Source organism: Aulonocara sp. 'chitande type north' Nkhata Bay, linkage group LG20 (assembly GCF_057382095.1).
Source record: "Aulonocara sp. 'chitande type north' Nkhata Bay isolate Kocher_YH1m ecotype deep benthic linkage group LG20, A_spYH_male_GT1.1, whole genome shotgun sequence".
Classification (NCBI taxonomy): domain Eukaryota; kingdom Metazoa; phylum Chordata; class Actinopteri; order Cichliformes; family Cichlidae; genus Aulonocara; species Aulonocara sp. 'chitande type north' Nkhata Bay.
In genome coordinates this window covers 28477139-28496261 of record NC_141363.1, presented here as the reverse complement: position 1 = coordinate 28496261, position 19123 = coordinate 28477139, and the positions used below count along the sequence as shown (strand labels likewise).

At 41.0% G+C, this 19123-nt stretch overlaps 1 protein-coding gene across 1 annotated transcript in view; it reads right to left on the bottom strand.

The window, feature by feature from the left end:
- Positions 1-19123, bottom strand: part of plch2a (phospholipase C, eta 2a) — a 67798-nt gene that overhangs the window by 30325 nt on the left and 18350 nt on the right. The window contains 3 exon segments of the mRNA XM_086278939.1: positions 1138-1258; positions 1897-2100; positions 18183-18276. Of these exon segments, the coding sequence (XP_086135065.1) occupies positions 1138-1258; positions 1897-2100; positions 18183-18276 (419 nt within the window).

Here is a 19123-nt window from a genome sequence, read left to right as displayed (position 1 = left end):
TGGAAATAGATGCCAGCGCAGTTGGGGCAGGAGAAGTGCTTCTCCAGGAGGATACCCAGGGCATTGACCATCCTGCGAGTTACTTCTCTCGCAAGTTTGATGAACATCAGCTCAGGTATTCTACCATTTAAAAGGAGACACTTGCTTTGTTGTGGGCGTTGCAACATTTTGAAGTTTATATAGAGTCAAGTCAGAGTTCACAGATCACCACCCTTTGGTTTTCCTCTCTAGGATATATAATCACAACCAGCGTCCTATGCGTTGGTCACTGATTATTCAGAACTATGTTCTCGTCACAAAAAAGGTTCGGAAAACTTTGAAGCACACTCTGCCGTGCTATTTACATATGTCACCAAACCCCAAGTTTGGTTCTTAATGGGTGGGGGTGTTACATGCCAAGAGGTGTGGCTTTGTTTTTATGTTGCAAAAGCTGTTACACTATCAGTGCAGCAATCAGCATAGCAGTCTCCACGTCTTCTACTTAACTCTACAGTCCAACTGCCATAGCCAGAATCTGGACTCATTGCTGAGCATAAGGTTCCTCCACATCTCCAGGTTCAAATGTACACATTGCCAGCACCAGTGCAATCAGGCCCCGATGGAGAAGGGCAGTCATGGCAGGCCTCTCTATCGGACTGAAAAGGCTTTGTGCAGTCTGTTCCAGATTGTCAGGGTAGAGAGCACGAGTACTGATGAGGAAACTCTTTTTGTGCTGTCGTCCTCTTGCGTTGCCAACTTCATGGTCTGTCTTTGAAATCCATCATTGTATGGAACTTAGCCTTCAATGTGGAGATGGTAATAGGGGTCGCTCCACATCATGTTGCAAGTTGGTTTTGCAGAACACCAGTTTGAAGTTGCTGTATAGCACAGGCCCTATCCAGATCAATTGAACATGACATGCACCATCTGACTGCTTTAGCAGGGTCCATGCTAACAGGTGCTGCTAATAAGGTACCAAACAGTCTCCAGATAATCAGAACCTGAGGTACCAGACTCTCAAAACAAGAGTCAATAGCAGCAGAAGGTGTTTGGCATTAGCAGAGAAGATTTGGCAATTTTTTCACTGGCACAACCCGGTCGTCAGTGCAAGTCAGTTAAAAAGGATAACTATGGAAGCATGAATGAGAGCAAACATACTCATTCTTGACAAAGGCGTACTTGTTGATTGTCTCAATGACATCTCTGAAGAGGATCTTGGAGGTTAGGGTGTAGCCATGATGGACAATGGGCTCACCGTCCTGACCGTCCCAACAATCAACTGTGGACAGCAAAGAAGAGACAAAGCTGGCACTGAAATGTGCAAAACTTACAAAAGCAAGACAATGATGGGATAGAGTTTAAAAGACAACGTGTTCCCTAATTACCATTTATTCGTTTATATGACAAAACTAAGATAAGTGAAGCCTGCAGGCAAGTTCACACACAGCACCCTGAATGTGAGTTTACACTACACACTAATATAATCTTATATAACTATGAAGACTGTATCAGTAACCTTTTATTAACAGAGCTGACCCAGATGACTAATGACTAACTAAAAAATAAAAAATAAAAAAATACTACAAAAACCCAAAGTCTCTGACACGTAATACACAGCAAGTGTAACCACTCCAATAAAAGCATTAGTTTTGGTAGTTTGCTGGTCTGGAGCTTTGAGGGGTGTGTCAACACAATGCCCCAGCCGTAAAGGTCAAGACAGTGCAATACTCAGGCTAAATTAAGAACACAGCTTGTTACATTATTGGTGTTACAGTGTTGTCTGAGTCAGATTCTGTAAACTGTTGAATTAAACAAACAAGGCAATGCAAAAATTGGGACCACTGCCTGCCTTTAAGAGTATGACACTATTTAAGTTGTACCTGTGTACTGTGAGTGTATGTATGAGTCCATGCTAACCTTCCACACAGCGACAGCCAGACTGCAGCACCCAGGCATACATATCCACCCTGGACTGTGACATTAACTGATCACCCATCAGGTAAGTGTTGTGTGATGAGGCGATGAAGTAGTTGCACAGGGGCTGGGTCATGTCCTGGTTCACGCTGTAGTGATCTGGGTTGAAGATGTCCCCTGCTGGGCTGCGCATATAATTTGTAAAACCTGGAACGAAGTTGGACAAAGAATTTTCCTACAGGGTTCGTCTAACCATTTATCCAATCATTTGGTCTCAGGTCTAGTCTGAAGTGTAGGTTCAACTATATTGGAAGTTGTTAAATCTTAGTACTTTAATGTAGTAGTATGTTCTGAACAGGTATAGCTCTGAGTTTGGAAACATGGAAATATGTTAACTTTAAAGACTCAGATTCTATATGTCATTCACAATGCTTAATTAAAACATAAAATATAGAAATTAGTAAATGCAATATTTTATCAAGACATATAATACAGATAAATATTATAAAACTTTCGTTCCTTTATTTAAAAGAAAATGAGAACAAAAGTGAAAAAAATCACAACATTAAGAGAACAAAAATACTTTTCAGTATTAGACAAAAGATGCTGACATAGCTGGATTATACTGCGTGTAGTTTTACAATATATTAGCAAAACATTGGGGCATTTCCTTCATATTACTATGATGATAAAAAAAATATGGTTTTACACTAAAGTTTTAAACTAAATATTTCTATTGCAAAAAATCACTTCTATTGTTCGCCCATGCTTGCTGCTTCTTAGTGTTTCATCTTTAACTTTATGCTTCTTGGAGATCAGCTGGTCTTTTGCTGATGTAGACCTTTAGCTGACACATGACTGGGCAAAATGGCAAAATGACCAAAATCAAATTTCAGAAGCATTTCCTAAAACCAGTGTTGGGCAAGTTACGTTTAAAAAGTAATTCATTATAGTTACTAGTTACTTCTTCAAAAAAAGTAACTGAGTTACAAGATTCTAAAAGTAATTAATTACTTGAAAAGAAACTATTTTGTTACTTTAGTTTAATTGGCCATTTTTAACTACTTTTGATGTTTCCTCTACATTTCACATTAAAAACTATTTACTTTGCCTTGTTTGGTAACATTCTTTTCAGCACAACCTCACGTGTCTGAATTTGCAGTTATGTTTTCATTTTGACATACTGTATTAACACAATTGATCTAAAATCAGACAAAAAACATAACATCCGAGAAGAAAAAGTTATATTTTTTACTGTAACAACCACAAACATGTTTAATGAATCATATTTCATAACTTTAAATGTAAATATAAATTGTCAATTTTAAAATCCTATGCACAGGTTTTGCAAACAAAGTTATTTGCAGCCATTTACCTTTTACCTTGATTTTTTTAAATAACCATTTCAAACTATTTACATAACAATCAGCTGTTCTGCATTCAATAAGATGCCACACAAATTATTTGTGCCACTCCAAATATTTCTGTCCACTATAAAGGAGAACATCACAGCCTGATACCTGCAGGTCTGACAGCAGCAGGTGTATCACTCATCCTGTTTTCATTCAGCAGTTACCTCATTGTTCTGACACACAACACAAAACTATCCACAACACTACACACTAACTACACAAGACAACACATTAACTACACACTCCAAACACGCTAAACGTCACAAATCTCTCACATTTCAAAACTCTCTCTCTCTCTCTCGCGGTCACTCCTAAACTTCCCCCTCTTCCTAAACAACCAAATGTAATATTACCATATCATTTTTGATTGGTCGACATGGTGCATTTTTCCACCAACACCAATGGGCTGTTTCTGTTTAGTTTTTTTTTTATTTTTTGGTCATAAGCAGAGAGTGCTTGCTAGCGCTGTCCTTAGACAGTAAACGTGACGAAACTATTCAGGAAAAAACACAGCGTATATATTGTTTATCATGAAGTGTCATCTTGGCTTACCACGACTACTTTATTGTTCCTCAGTCAAACAGCAGCACTCATGCGATTGTTTTGCCCCCTTAGCTCCAGGTGTTGTGTCAAAAAGTGATCATCAGCCAGAAAGTGAACAGAGTGAAGCTGACCCCCCCCCCCCCCCCCCCCACCCACTTGAAACATAAAGGCAAATAGGCGGAGTGGTTAGTGCTACGTTTGTGTAGATTTGTGCAGGTAAAATTAGTGTTTGTGCTGCTACGGTTTCTGAGATATAACGATTTTAATTCTTACAGCCTATGCTGTTTAACAACAGTGTCTGTGGCAGTGAGTTTCAGCAGCTGTGGAGTGGACCACTTTTATAGAAGACTGTCCACTTCTTTTAGGCTTGCTGCATATTAAGTTTTATTATTATTTTTTTTAGTAAACCAATTTAGTCAGTGGAAAGGTTGATATTTCTTTTGTTACCAGTGCAGAAACGTACACATGGTAGGCTAAAGTTTTTATTTTTTTCTGTGGAAAACTGTGAGTTACATGTGAAGTGATTCATGTATACCTAAATTATTATTTTTTCACGTACCCAGTTTGTCTCTATGATTCCATTTTGAATTATATATGTTCATTATTATTATTGTAGCTGTCTCAGAAAAAATGAAGTGCTTGGTTTCATAGGTTGTCACCTACATGTAGAAAATTGAATATTCCACAGCACCTCGGCCAGGGATCTTCAACCTGCGGCTCTAAAGCCACATGTGGCTCTCTGGCCCCTCCACTAAGACCAAGTAAGTTCTGTTTTATTATAAAGACAACAAGAAAGGGTTCTGTTAGCAGTTTGTTTTTTATGAAATATCTGCATTGACTATTCACAGAATGTACAAGGCTTTTAAAAGTGATTTAATGTTTCTTAGCTTCAAAACTATTTACTGTAAATCTCAGGTTGGTTTCCCATCTTTCCTAATTTTCAATTTTTATGGAAAGGACTCACTTAGCTGGCTTCATTTTAACAAATACTTTTCCCGTTGTAAAGGTTAGATGACTCATTTTCTTCGAAAATCTAAAGATAAACATTTTCATTTACATTTCCATAGCTTTCACTAGGGCTGTTCGATATAACCATATATATCGGATGACGATATAAAAACGTCTATCGTTTCATTTTACGCTATCGTTTGTTTCGTGGTGTCGCAAAATAAACTCTTTACGGCAATATTTTTTCATCGTTTTGATGGTCACTGTATTAATTTCTTAAAGTTCTCTCTTTCTCTTATATTTAATATAACCACACTACGGACGGACAAGCGCCTGTTTTTATGCGTTGTTGTTAGCAACAACGACGGTAAAACCATCGCATGTCCGCTTGTTTATATTCTACATAAACCTTTCACAATAAAGCTCAAGATCCTGTTGAGACTTTTCAAAATAAACTGAATCACGTGAAAGAGCAGATTATTTACGGATGAGAAGTAAAAAAGAGCCGCCAGATGCTAAAAAATAAACCTTAGACTCAAACGTTAGAACAGGCTTTTCCCTGCAGCACGCCGTGTAATAAATACTCACAAAGAAAACAACTTGTGTCTAAAAATTTATCGTTTCATGCATCGGTTAAAACGTTATCGGAACGATGAGATTTTGGTCATATCGCACAGCCCTAGCTTTCACGATACAACAACTAATTTTCTAGATATTTATAAGCGCTTTCTTTTTTTTAGGCTCTAGACATGTTTTGTAGCAGCAGGGAAAAAACTGAACTGAAAAGAATGCTGACCCCTGACCTAAGCCATGAGGTCAACACAAAACAAATACAGAAAAATTATTGACAGAAAAATGGAACGGTTACTTTCAAGAGGCTACAGGTGAAGATGAATGGGTGTGTAAAAGCAAATATACATCAGACTGACAAAGAAAAGAGCGTTAAAAGATTTTTACTTTTGAACTTTAACTTTATATGCAAAACTGAACTTACAGATAACACACACACTAGCCATATTGAACACATGCAACTGTAATGAACCAAATAAAACAGAAAAATGCAGGCAACACTCATTATACTGTGTATAACAGTATAACTGTGAGTAACTGTCCCTGCACAGAGCTCATTTGCTGTGGTGCTGTCTTCTGTTTTGAATTCTGATGGACACAGAGATGGATTGGAGAGTGGCCTGAGGCAGGTAGACTCAGGTAGGCCACGCTCCTGCTTCCACAGCAGTGCCAAGATGAACTATAGCAGACTCTTTGAGGACAGAGATGGCAGGAGAAACAAATGGCACTTCCCTTGTCATTCCTTTGCTGAGGTAGCAGTGCTGTGAAGAGCAGCGTTTTGTAAAATAAACACTTAATATGTTCCTCACTGTCTTAGTAATTACAGCGGAGATATTGCACTGAGCATCGATTTGGATCGCACCAGACCTCAACTGGTCAGCTTCGAACATTGCACTAAGCAGCTCTGCCCTCCTGTATGTTTGATGGGTCACACCATCTGTGGCAATGGCTTTCACCAGCTGCAAGACTGGGTTTTCACTGTCTTTCAGAACAGCATTTTAAAATGTGGAGCTGTCACAGAAGGCACAACATAAGCACTGAAAAAAATGCATCAAATGCACAGGTACTGAGCACAGAGATTGTTGATTCCTCTAATCTAATAGGCTGATGAAGGTTTCCATTTTTTAATAATCCCACCTTCACTCTTTTGGCCCAAAAAGATTCATCTGCATGGAGCCATTCGGTACATGGAGAGAGGTAGGAAGTCCTCTTCCTTTTTTTGGGTGGAACAGCTAGGCCCCTCCAGTTCTCAGCTGCATCTTCATCAGCTGGAGGAATGTTTGTGGCAGCATCAGATCCCACAAACAGGTGAGCATCCATTTTTTATTTTGTCTTCTGCACTGTGAGTTGTCATGGATCCAGAATTGGCATCTGTGACTTCCAGTGATCCCACTGTTGCCTCATCTTTGGTCTTTTCTTTTGCAGAACAAATCCGCATATTTCCCTTGATGAAGGAAAGATGACGAGCAATAAAGCGATCGACTCGAACAGGCAAGTTTTCATGTCTGAAAAGGCCATGTTTTATCTTTTTGAACTCAGCTTCAACAGTGGCTGACCTTGCTGTGATGCTGGTGCTTTGGAAGAGAGGGACCATTATTCCTGTCCAGAGTGGCAAGTAACTTGCCACTCTTATTATATGAGGAATAATCTCAAGGAGAAAGTGAATATTATCTCTATCTCCGTTTGCTGCAGCAAGTGACCTGCTCTCCTCACATATTTCTGTTACCCATTGTCGTAGGTCAGTCTGGATCTCATCCACCGAATCCACTCTCTCACTTTCCTCGGTCTGTTCATCTGGAATGATGATGGAGTCTTGAGCAATTTGGGCTTTCAGGGCACAACATCAACCCTGATAAAACAAGGGAGGAGTTTGGCAGACTGGGTTCCAAGAAGGACATGAAAGCATTCATTAAGGTAGGACTTCAGATCAGGATGAGGAGTGAAAACCTTGACCAGAGCTCCCAGAATTGCCAGACGAAAGTCACTCACAGCTTCCTTTGGTACAGGTACACCTACATGAATCCATTCTGTCAACCAGTTTGCGATGGCATTAACATCATGTTTCTCTTCATGTTTCCTTTTTTCTTTCTCAGCAGGTGATCCAGGTGATTGATATATGCATTTTTTATTTCTTTTTTCTTTTCTGCTCATTCTGTTGGTTTTTGTTTTTTGCCCTTCTCCCCCGTCCCTCTTCTCAGCTGTTTCTCTTTCCCTCTTTCTTTCTCCCCTTCTTTCCCCCAGTCAAGTCTGTCCCGTATTCAGTAAGTGAAAATAAAACAAACAATAAAAGGTGAATCAAATGGACCATTACGGCAAGGCTGGGATGGTCAATTTGGTAAAGTAAATCCGTTGGGCATCTTTCTTTGCCTTTAGACAACAATTCTGATGGCAAAAGAGCCAAACGGGACAGGCAAAAAAACCCAAAAAAACCCCCAAAAAAACATCATGTTTCTCTGATAGCATTTGCACCACTGGGACACCGGGGCAATTGTTTTCTGTCAGGATACCTTGATAAAGGAAGATAAGGCCAGATTTGCCATTTGGTCTCAGCAGTTTTTTCACAACTAAACCGGTTGCATCAAAACACACAGTTGGGGGAGATTTTTTTGACAATGTCTTGTACACATGGATCTGAGTTTGACTCTAGTAGTTACAGAAAAACCTGTCCAGTCCAATATCTCGGATGCTACCACTGTGAGGAACACTATATTTTAATAATTGCAGAGATGCAATGGGGTCCTTATCTCCTAATTCCAAGTCTTTTCTCTCTTGTTTGACCTTTCGCAGAGTGGCCAAATTTGGAAGGTGGCTTGGCTCAGGATCTCCAACAGCCATCAAATCTGCTGCCTTCGCTGAACTCCATACAGCTGGTTCCATTCTGCCCTCACACAGCTCTTTAGCGATCTGTTCACGCAGGTTTCCAGACATGAACCGCTTGGAGTGGCCAGTGTGCAGGGAGAGATCTGTATTTCTCATGAAACCATTGGACTATTAATTGCTGGCTGTCTGTCACATGACATTTCTAACTGGCCATGACACTCCTTACAGTTGCCTCTAATGTCCAGATAATTATTGGTGACAGCTGGATGGACCTTTGCTCTTCGGAACACAAGTGTACATGTATTTTAGATTTTCTTCCATACAAGGTCATTGATGATATGAGTCCAAGTGCCAGGCTTCAAAATTGTGTATTCCCTTTTTTGAGAAGGAGAAAACTTGTCATTGTATTTAACCTTTTCAGGAATAAATTTAACCCAGTCCTCAAAAGGTACTTCAAGTTCAAAAGCTTGACAGTTTTCTTGTCCAGGAGAAATGCAACGTGAATCTAACTCTCCTTCACTATTACTTTCCAGATTACTTTCCTGATCAGTGATTTCCAAAGCTGACCAGATGTGTCTATTTAGCTTCACAAAAGTGTACAGGGCCTTTGCTGACATCTTGTTTTCTAGCTGCTGACTCAGCTCTTTCCAGACTGGGGCAGCTGGAGTGGCTATTTTGCCATTTTGGACTATGGCCTCTTTTGAATTGCAAAGAATTGGAAAAATGGAAACCTTGTCTACAGATGGCTTTCGAACCATCTAAATAAATTTTAAAAAAACCACAAAAAAAACCCACACTATGTTTAGGATGGAGCAAAAGATGACTTCTGACCTATATATTAAGCAAGGAGAAACCCCTCCCCCAAGTTCTCCACGAATCTACACTTTCATATTTTGTCGAATTCTTGTTTTTAAGATGGAGCTATTTAATTTGTGAGTTTTATTGACTTGAGTCTGAGTGTTTAACCCATTAACATGTACTGTACAGCACTTAGGTCCAGTGTACCAGATGTTTTTAAAGTGCTTTAGAAACATAATTTCTTTTTTAAAAGTTTTCTTGGATTTGCACATTTGTAATTGCTGTATTTTTGAAAATGTTTAACATTGAAAAAAAATCACTTTGATCCAGCCATATCATGTATTAACTCCGTAACTAAAACCTTTAAATGTAAGCTTACCTTGTTCAGAAATCAGATTTAACACGCTGTTGTAAGAATCCTTCAGAAATAGTCATGCCAAATAATACTTTTTTCTGCCAAATATAGGGTTTTTTTAATCCACTCTAAAAACAATAAATCCTCAAGCATTTGCATCATAGTTTTAGGAATGAAAAGTGATTGAAGTAAAGAAATTGAAGTAAAAAAAATAAAAAATAAAAAAACTACATTCTACAAATTTAGCTGATTAAATACATTAAGAAAAGTTTATTTTAACAGAAATTTATTGAACAAATGAACATACAAAGCGAAAAGTCATTTGAAAAAAACATTTTCATACCATAACAGCACATCTCAGAAACCGTGGCAGCACAAATGATAATTTTACCTGCACAAATCAGCACAAACGTAGCACTAAAAAAGTAGACCATTTTGGTCCTTTTCGAGGCAGTCTTGAGGGATGATGACCTTTGAGAGTGACCTATAAAATAAAGTTTAATATCTCAAGGAACCGTAGCAGCACAAACGCTAATTTTACTTGCACAAATCTGCACAAACGTAGCACTACAAAAGGAGACCATTTTGGTCCGATTTGGAAGAGTCTGGGGGGATGGTGACGTCATCAGCCAAAAATATAACTTAATATTTCAGAAACCGTGGCAGCACAAACAATAATTTTACTTGCACAAATCTGCACAAACGTAGCACTAAAAAAGTAGACCACTTTGGTCTGCTTTGGAGCAGTCTGGGGGGATGGTGACCTTTGAATGACCTATAAAATAAAGTTTAATATCTGAAAAACCATAGCAGCACAAACGATAATTTTACCTGCACAAATTTGCACAAACGTAGCACTAACCGCTCCGCCTATTTGCCTTTACGTTTCAAGTGGGTGAGGGGTCAGCTTCACTCTGCTCAGAAAGTGATTGCTGTCCGCGGGAGCGCGCGCGCAGCTGCTTAAAGCTGTAGCGCCCAGATTACTTACAGCTACTTCCGTCCAACTGATATAAGGTGCGGTAAACTAAACACAGCTTCAACCGTCTATTTGTTGAAAAATAGTAACGCGACCGCATCGCATTTTCTTGTTAGTAATGGTAACGGCTAGACCTCTTCATGGGGACGTAACAATGTGGGGGCTCGTCCAGGATAAGAATGGAAGGTACAGCGATTAGTAAGTTTAATAAGTTTTGGTGTGTTGTTTGCCAGTCGTTTGATTAGTTGTATTGTATCTGCTACGCTCTCTCCAGTTAGCATAGGGGAGTGTGTGTAGCTGAGCATAAGCTCCTTCTTCAGGCACTCATTTTTTATTTTGCCTTTTTTGTTTTTGGAGTAATCCTGGGTGGGGATTTGTCCAGTTGGAAAGGAAGGATCAGGAGAGGGAGGTCCAGCTGAAGAAGGAGTTGGAACTTAAGCGTTTAGAGGCAGGGCTTGCCAGAGCCAGGGAGGTTGAATTGAAAAAGGTGGAGGCGGAGACAACTGTCAAGTTGCGACATTTGGTACTCCAGCAGGCTTCCCTTCCTGCGACTGCCTCCATTCGGCAGGCAGACGCACCGTTTGACGTGGGGAAAAACAGTCGTCTGGTTCCGGTGTTCCGCGACACTGAGGTTGACAGTTACTTCGAGTCATTTCAGCGAATAGCCACAGCCTTGCACTGGCCAAGGGATTCGTGGGCTATTTTGCTACAATGTAGGCTGGCAGGTAAGGCTCATGAAGTTTGTTCCTCGTTGTCAGCTGAGGACAGCCTGGACTATGACATGCTGAAAAGGGCTATCCTGCTGGCTTATGAGCTGGTCCCAGAAGCTTATAGGCAGTGTTTCTGGAGGTTGAAAAGGGGACAGGGTCAGTCCTATCTGGATTTTGCCAGGGAAAAAAGTGTCCTTTTCGATCGGTGGTGTGTGGCCTGCAAAGCTACTGACCTGGCTTCGATATGTGAACTAATGCTCATAGAGGAATTTAAGAACTGCATTGCTGAGCGCATTGCAATATATATTAATGAACATAAGGTTTCCTCGCCAAAGGAGGATGCAACGCTGGCTGATGAGTTCGTGCTTGTCCATAAAACTAGTGTCAGTAGGTATGACCGATGCGATGCCCCAGTGAAGGCTAGCGAGGTGCCAGCTGTGCAGTACCCGAAGAGTGAGGTACTTGTGTCTCGTCCCAAGGCAGACCGAAAGTGTTTTTTCTGTTTTAAGTCTGGCCACTTGATCGCAGATTGTGAAGCTTATAAACGGAAACAATCAGTCTCAACTTCACGTGGGGCTGATTAAAACCATGCCTCCTGTCAGTAGGCCCCCCTCCCCTGACACCCCAGATAAATGTTTTAAGCCTTTCATTTTTAAGGGGACAGTTTCGCTGTCTGGTAAGCCCGGGGACGAGCGTGAAGTGCTCATTCTGCGTGATACTGGTGGCTCACAGTCCCTCATACTAGCTAGTGTGCTTGAATTTGATGAGAAGTCTGACTGTGATGCTAGCATCATCGTAAGAGGTGTTGGGATGAGTTTTGTGCCTGCTCCCCTTCATTGTATTTGGGTACAAAGTGAGCTGGCGGGTTTTTTTCAGTGGCTGTGCAGCCTTGTTTTCCAATTAATGGGCTGGATTTTATAATGGTAAATGACATAGCGGGTGGGAAAGTTTATCCTACCCCTGAGGTGACCAACAATCCTGTTGTAGAGCCTGTTTTAGATGCCCTGAGCCAGCAGCACCCAGATGTGTTCCCTGTGAATGTTCTTACTTGTTCTCGTGCCCAGCAACAAGGTGGGGGGGTTGATTTGTCAGGATCAGTGATTGCCTCTATTCTAGAGAAGGATGTGATGCCCTGTACTGATGAAAGAGATAATGGAGCCTTAGAGTCGGCTCAAAGTGTGGTTGAGCCAGCTCCTGAGTCTGAAGCTCCTTTTCTGCTCACTTGGGAAGCACTTGTGGAGGCTAGTAAAGAGGACCCTTCATTAGTCAAGTGCAGCTCAGGATGATGGGGGTGAGGGGATCAAGAAGCAGACATTTTTCATTTGGGAAGGTTTATTGATGCGCAAATGGACCCAAAGGCCTGGAGAAGACTGGAGTACAGTGTGGCAGATAGCGGTTCCAACAAGTCTGCGGCAGCATGTGCTACAGTTAGACCATGGTCAGGTCATTTGGGTGTCACTAAAACATATGACCGTATACTGCAGCATTTCTTTTGGCCGGCAATGAAAGCAAATGTAGTGCAGTTTTGTAACACCTGTCACATTTGCCAGCTTGTGGGTAAACCGAAGAAGGTGGTGCCCCCCGCCCCTCAACGTCTTATCCCTGCTGTCGGTGAACCATTTGAGCATGTCCAGGTAGACTGTGTTGGCCCCTTACCAAAGACGCGGGCAGGGAATCCGTTCTTGTTGGGCAATCATGGCTCAAGAGTTGGCAGTTTGTCTTGTAATCGGAAGGTTGTCGGTTCGAGCCCGGCTCTGACAGTCTCGGACGTTGTGTCCTTGGGCAAGACACTTCACCCGTTGCTTACTGGTGGTGGTCAGAGGGCCCAGTGGCACCAGTGTCCGGCAGCCTCGCCTCTGTCAGTGTGCCCCAGGGCGGCTGTGGCTACAATGTAGCTTGCCATCACCAGTGTGTGAATGGGTGGATGACTGAATGTGTAAAGCATTTTGGGGTCCTTAGGGACTAGTAAAGCACTATACAAATACAGGCCATTTATCATTTATTTACCATTTAACCATAATGTGTAACCAAAAAGCTGTGATGAAGGTGTCACTTTTGTATTGTTCGCTATACGTGATGTGAAGCAGGAGTCTTTGGGGTTCAGCCCAGCTACCCTGTTGTTTGGCCATGATGTGTGGGGTCCACTAAAAGTGCTGAAGGAGAGTTTTCTCAGCGGTTGCATGCCTAAAACTAATGTGGTGGAGTTTGTGAAAACATGCAAGGACAGGTGGCAATGGGCTGCTTTGTTAGCAAAAGAGGCTCTCTGTGTATCCCAGGCCAATATGAAGAGACGGTTTGATCAGAAGGCAGTGGAAAGACAATTTCAGCCTGTTGCTTGTGTTGCTGCGCGCGCCTAATTCTGCCCTCATGGCTCATTTATCAGGCCCCTATTTAATAGTGAAGAAAGTGTCTGACACCAACTATTTTTCTCAACACCCCAGAACGCAGGAGGAAGACTCGCCTATGCCATGTTAACATGCTGAAACCATACCGCACCACAGAAACCAGCATGACAGAACAGGCAGACACCGCTGGGATCGCTGTCCCTGGTTCAGTCCCTGCTTCCCTGCTAAGTGTAGAAGTCAAGGGCGTTGATGATCTGGGTACCCTTTCCGAGGGACAGCAATGTGGGCGGTTGTCAAATTCTTTTTTTTTTTTTAGCCAAGGACGAGACCCACCTGTCTCATCTTCCTCCGTCTCAGTGTAGGGATGTACTTGACTTGTTGCACTCCTATCAGTCTCTCTTTAGTGATGTGCCCTCCCGCACCAATGTTTGTGAGCATGACATTGACGTTGGCGACGCAGCCCCAATCAAGCAGCATGCATACCGCTGCCCCGTCGCCAAACATGAGGTGATGAGAAAGGAAGTTGAGTACCTAGTAGAAAACGGCTTGGCACAACCTAGTTGTAGCCCCTAGGAAGGAAGCTTTAGCTCTTCGCCGGTGACCGTGTTCACAGATCACAATCCCCTCGTTTTTCTGAACCGGATGTGCAACCACACACCACTGACAATATCGTAGCTGATGCACTCTCATGCAGCTCACAATGAAGTGTTTTTGTTGTTTTGGTAGAGCTTGAATATAAGGGGGGAATGTTACATCCTGTGAGGCTTTGGGAGTGTGTGGGTAGGGTGTTTGCCCGCTCTCTCCACCTCCTCCTCTCTTGCCACTCCTACCCCCTCTGTCTCTCTCACTCTTCTCTCTCCTCAGGACACAGCTGTTTTTGATTAGCCTCGTTTGCCACCAGGGCCCAGTTAACAATCACCTCTGAGCAGTGTTGGGCAAGTTACTTTGAAAAAGTAATTATAGTTACTAGAGATGGCACGATACCACTTTTTTATGTCCGATACCGATATCATAAATTTGGATATCTGCCGATACCGATATGAATCCGATATAGTGTTTTTTAATCAACAAAACTGTTTTTTAAATATCTTGCTGCATTTTGTATAAGTTCATACTCAAGTTTAAAACAACAACTACACTAAAGCTATTCTGTTATACCCCTATGCAAAAAAAAATATTTCATAGTTCAGCAATACTGATCAATCTAATAAACTTAAACCTACACCATCCTCCCTATTCTGGTATTTTAAAGAGTACTTAGCATAAATATTAAGCAACCTAACTAATAGGGTTCCAACTCCCAGCAACAACAAAAATAAATAAATAAAAAATAGGGAACCACCCCTCACGCTCCACCTCATGATGCTTAATCGACGTAATCAACCTTAATTTGATGAAGTGTGAAAAAAAATGCACAGAAATCAATTATTTTTCAAGAAATATTAAATAGATTCAACATCTTTCTTCAACAAAATTGCAGACTGCACAGATGGTACCTTCCCAAAGGAAAAAGTACTATAGCTTACTAGGGTATATATATTAGACTTAATAGTTACTATATACAGTAATTGACTTCTATTCATTTTACATCAAATTAAAACTTTGGGTGTCAGATAATTATTTATTAAAAGCTAGACATTTTAAATGAGAATAAGAAAGAAAAGTATGTCTTTGTGCCCCCTTTTCCCTGTTAATGCCCTATCGGCCCCCCTGGCTAAACTTTCCTAGATCCGCCCCTGCACAGTTACCAGCGTCAGCTACTAGAAAAAGATCCTGGAGTAGAAAGTAATATTAAATACATTCTAACAACAGCTGATCAAGCTTAAACGTGCTGCTGTTGTTCAGCCGCTGGTTTCCTCTTTCTGGTGCAAAGTGGGCCAAAAGCAAACAAGAGACACGGACTCGCGACAGAAAAGCCGATCAGCTGATCGTTAAGCAGTTTCATGATTGAAGTAGCAGCAGGAGAGGCAGTCGCTTGTTAAGCTTAACGCAGGAATGCTTTACAAACATTCAGAGATGGACTTACATACTTGCTTTACTTCTCTCGGGATAACTTTGTTGGAGATGAAATGCCGGGTTGCTAGCGAAGCTCCAAATGCTATCCAGACCACCGACAGGTCCTACATGCCACAGCCGCTCTATCACGTGATGCATACTGCTCCGACGTGCTAACGTTCTGAGGTGAGTTACGGCGTGTTGCAAGTTTTGTGAGGTGCTTTCGTGATATTTAATGGATCGGATTACATTTTTTTATTTTTCTCCGATATCCGATCCAGTAATTTAGGTCAGTATCGGACCGATACCGATACGTAATATCGGATCGGTCCATCTCTAATAGTTACTAGTTACTTCTTCAAAAAAGTAACTGAGTTAGTAACCGAGTTAGTAACTAAGTTACAAGATTCTAAAAGTAATTAATTACTTGAAAAGTAACTATTGCGTTACTTTAAAAAAAAAAATAGTTTAACCCTCTGGGGTCCAGGGTATAATTGGCCATTTTTAACTACTTTTGATTTTCTCTCTACATTTCACCTTAAAAACTATTTATTTTGGCTTGTTTGGTATCATTCTTTTCAGCACAACCTCACGTGTCTGAATTTACAGTTATGTTTTCATTTTGACATACTGTATTAACACAATTGATCTAAGAAAAAAAAAAAGGGGGTTCCTTTGAGGGGTCCTGAAAAAGCACTATATAAATGCAATCCATTATTATTATTATTAATAATAATAAAAAACATAAAATCCGAGTAGAAAGTTATTTTTTACTGTAACAACCAAACATGTTTAATGAATCATATTTCATAACTTTAAATGCAAATATAAATTGTCAATTTTTTAAATCTTATGCACAAGTTTTGCAAACAAAGTTTTCAGAGAGGTAGTGTTCAGTTAATGTTTGAAGAGATTTTACAAAAGAGTATGGGTGAGACAATGATGTTCAGATTTTTAAATGTCACGGGGATTTTCTTAAGAAAATATCCAGGCCTTAAAACCGTCATCGTCCACATGGGGGACTGTAGCTCAGGTGGTAGAGCAGGTCATCTACTGATCGGAAGGTTGGTGTTTCGATTCCTGGCTTCCCCTAGTACTAACCCCAAATTGCTCTCCGATGCATCCATCGGAGTATGAATGTGTGGGTCTTAGAAAGATGTGCTTGTGCGAATGGGTGAATGTGAATGTGAATGCACAAGTTGTGTAAAGCGCTTTGAGTGCTCAGATGAGTAGAAAAGCGCTATATAAGAATCAGTCCATTTACCATTTACCACTCCAGCCCAGCAGGTGGCCTTTAAATTAGCGGCAGAAGAAGAAGCAGCACCTAAACACTGGATGTCAACAAACGTCTAGAAACTAACTCCTCACAGCGCTTCGTTACATGTATTACCCTGACAGTGCTCGCTGGACTATATGAGTGACCTTCGTTGAAATATTGAATGCAGTACTGTAGGGTGTCTCTCTCTCTCTCTCTCTCTCTACCAACAACCAAATGTCATGTTACCATATCATTTTTGATTGGTCAACATGGGGCATTTTTCCACCAACACGAAAGGGCTGTTTTTTGGTTTGTTTTTTTAATTTTTTGGTCATAAGCAGAGAGTGCTTGCTAGCGCTGTCCTTAGACAGTAAACGTGATGAAACTATTGAGGAAAAACACACGTATATTGTTTATCATGACTCTGGTTTTACGTAGCCTATCAACACAACTTAAAAACTGGTATATATCACCTTGTTGCTTTGTCATCTTGAAATGGTCGTGTGATTGGCTTACCACGACTACTTTATTGTTCCTCAGTCAAACAGCAGCACCCATGCGATTGTTTTGCCCCCTTAGCTCCAGGTGTTGTGTCAAAAAGTGATCGTCGGCCAGAAAGTGATTACCGCCCGCGGGAGCGCGCGCAGCTACTTAAAGCTGTAGTGCCCAGATTACTTACATAGACAGCTACTTCCGTGCAACTGATATAAGATGCGGTAAGCTGAAGACAGCTTCGATGTCTGCTTGTTAAAAAATAGTAACGCGACCGCACCGCATTTTCTTGTTAGTAATGGTAACGGCATTGTAACGATAGAAATAGTAATAGTTAGATTACTCGTTACTGAAAAAAGGAACGGCGTTACAAGGGGCGTTACAAGTAACGGCGTTATTTCCATCACTGCCTCTGAGGTTATATAAGCTGGGGATGAACTGTGAGTGAGGTGGTTTTTCCCTCTGTGGCTCTACACGTTTTTCCGCTAGGTTTTGGACAGACAGCCTCCTTGCGAGTAGTGAGTAGGCGGGCTTGTGGGCCCCAGAAGTGTCTCCCCTTGGTGAGGAGTTAAGGAAGAAGTGTGGGAAGTGCCTCCCTTATTTGTTAAAGCCGGTGTTGCCGGCTCTTTAAGTTAAGGTTATTTGTAATAAAGCCATATTGTTTGTAATAAAACGATATTATTATAGAACACCTCTGTCTGTTTTCCTTTTCATTCTATTTCTAGACCCATTTGTTACTGGTCCCCACACTCACACCCCTAGACCCCTTCGTGGGGACGTAACAGGCATTGTAACGATAGAAATAGTAATTAGTTAGATTACTCGTTACTGAAAAAAGTAATGCCGTTACTTGTAACGCCATTATTCCCATCACTGCCTAAAACCAGAAGCGATGTAAGCACTGAATGAAAAGAAGCTGCTAGAATCTGAAGATGAAAGTCTTTAACACATCAACCACAGCCTGGTTCTTCACTATAAGACTGCACTTCAAAAAGCAGTATAATGCAACAGGGAAGCCATTTACTAGAAGAAAACTAAGAGTATTCAAAAATTCAAGAGGAACTTACCATCAATTCCCAAAACATCGTGCTTTTGGTTCTCAGAGCACGGCTCAAATTTGCGGATGATGTCCAGGCAGTGGTCTTTACTCACCTTGGCCATCTATAAAATGTAAAAAATTCATGTCACAAATACCTCTTTGATCCAATTGGTGATCTGGCTGCACGTTTTTATTTTCATCTTGGCTTCAGGAATCAGCTGTTTGGCACCTGTCCTCATTGGTCAATCAGATTTCGACCTGACATTTTTACAATGTCTTGACACTGTTAGCTTGTTAAAGGTGTCTTTAAACAAAAGTCCAAAAATAAGACAAAGTTGAACTGAAAAATTGGAAATTGGAAACAACAAGTAAAGAAAAATCTTACATTAAACAGGACATCAAGCATTTTTGTGTGTATATATGTTCATAGAGGGACTAATAATTCTGTTTTCCTCTGTATGTTGTCCTGTAATCACAGCTCAGAAACACTAGCTGTGGTATTGCTGTGTTCAGCTTTTTTATGTCATTTCATATAAAAATTAAAATGTCAACAGAAAAAGAGTTAGAACAAATGCAGAATGTACTTACTTTCATTTCAGTTTATTCCACTCCAATCAAATGTTATCTATATAGCCCCAAATCAGGTCACAGCTGGCTCAAGTTGATGTGTAATAAAATAAAAAAATAAAAAATAACTCTCTCAGACTATCAGGCAGCTGCACTGAAAGATAACTGACTCCATGTTGTTAGATCAGGGGTCTCAAACTCCAGTCCTCGAGGGCTGCTGTCCTGAAACCTTTCCATGTGTCCCTGTTGCACACACCTGAATACAATTAGTAGCTCATTAGCAAGAGTATAGAACTGGAACTATAGAACTTGGTTCAACCCCTAACATTCATTCCCTCATGAGCTGCTGTAACATGAATCAAATGGCTGAATTGCCTCCTCAGCATGCAGTCAAGTTCTAGA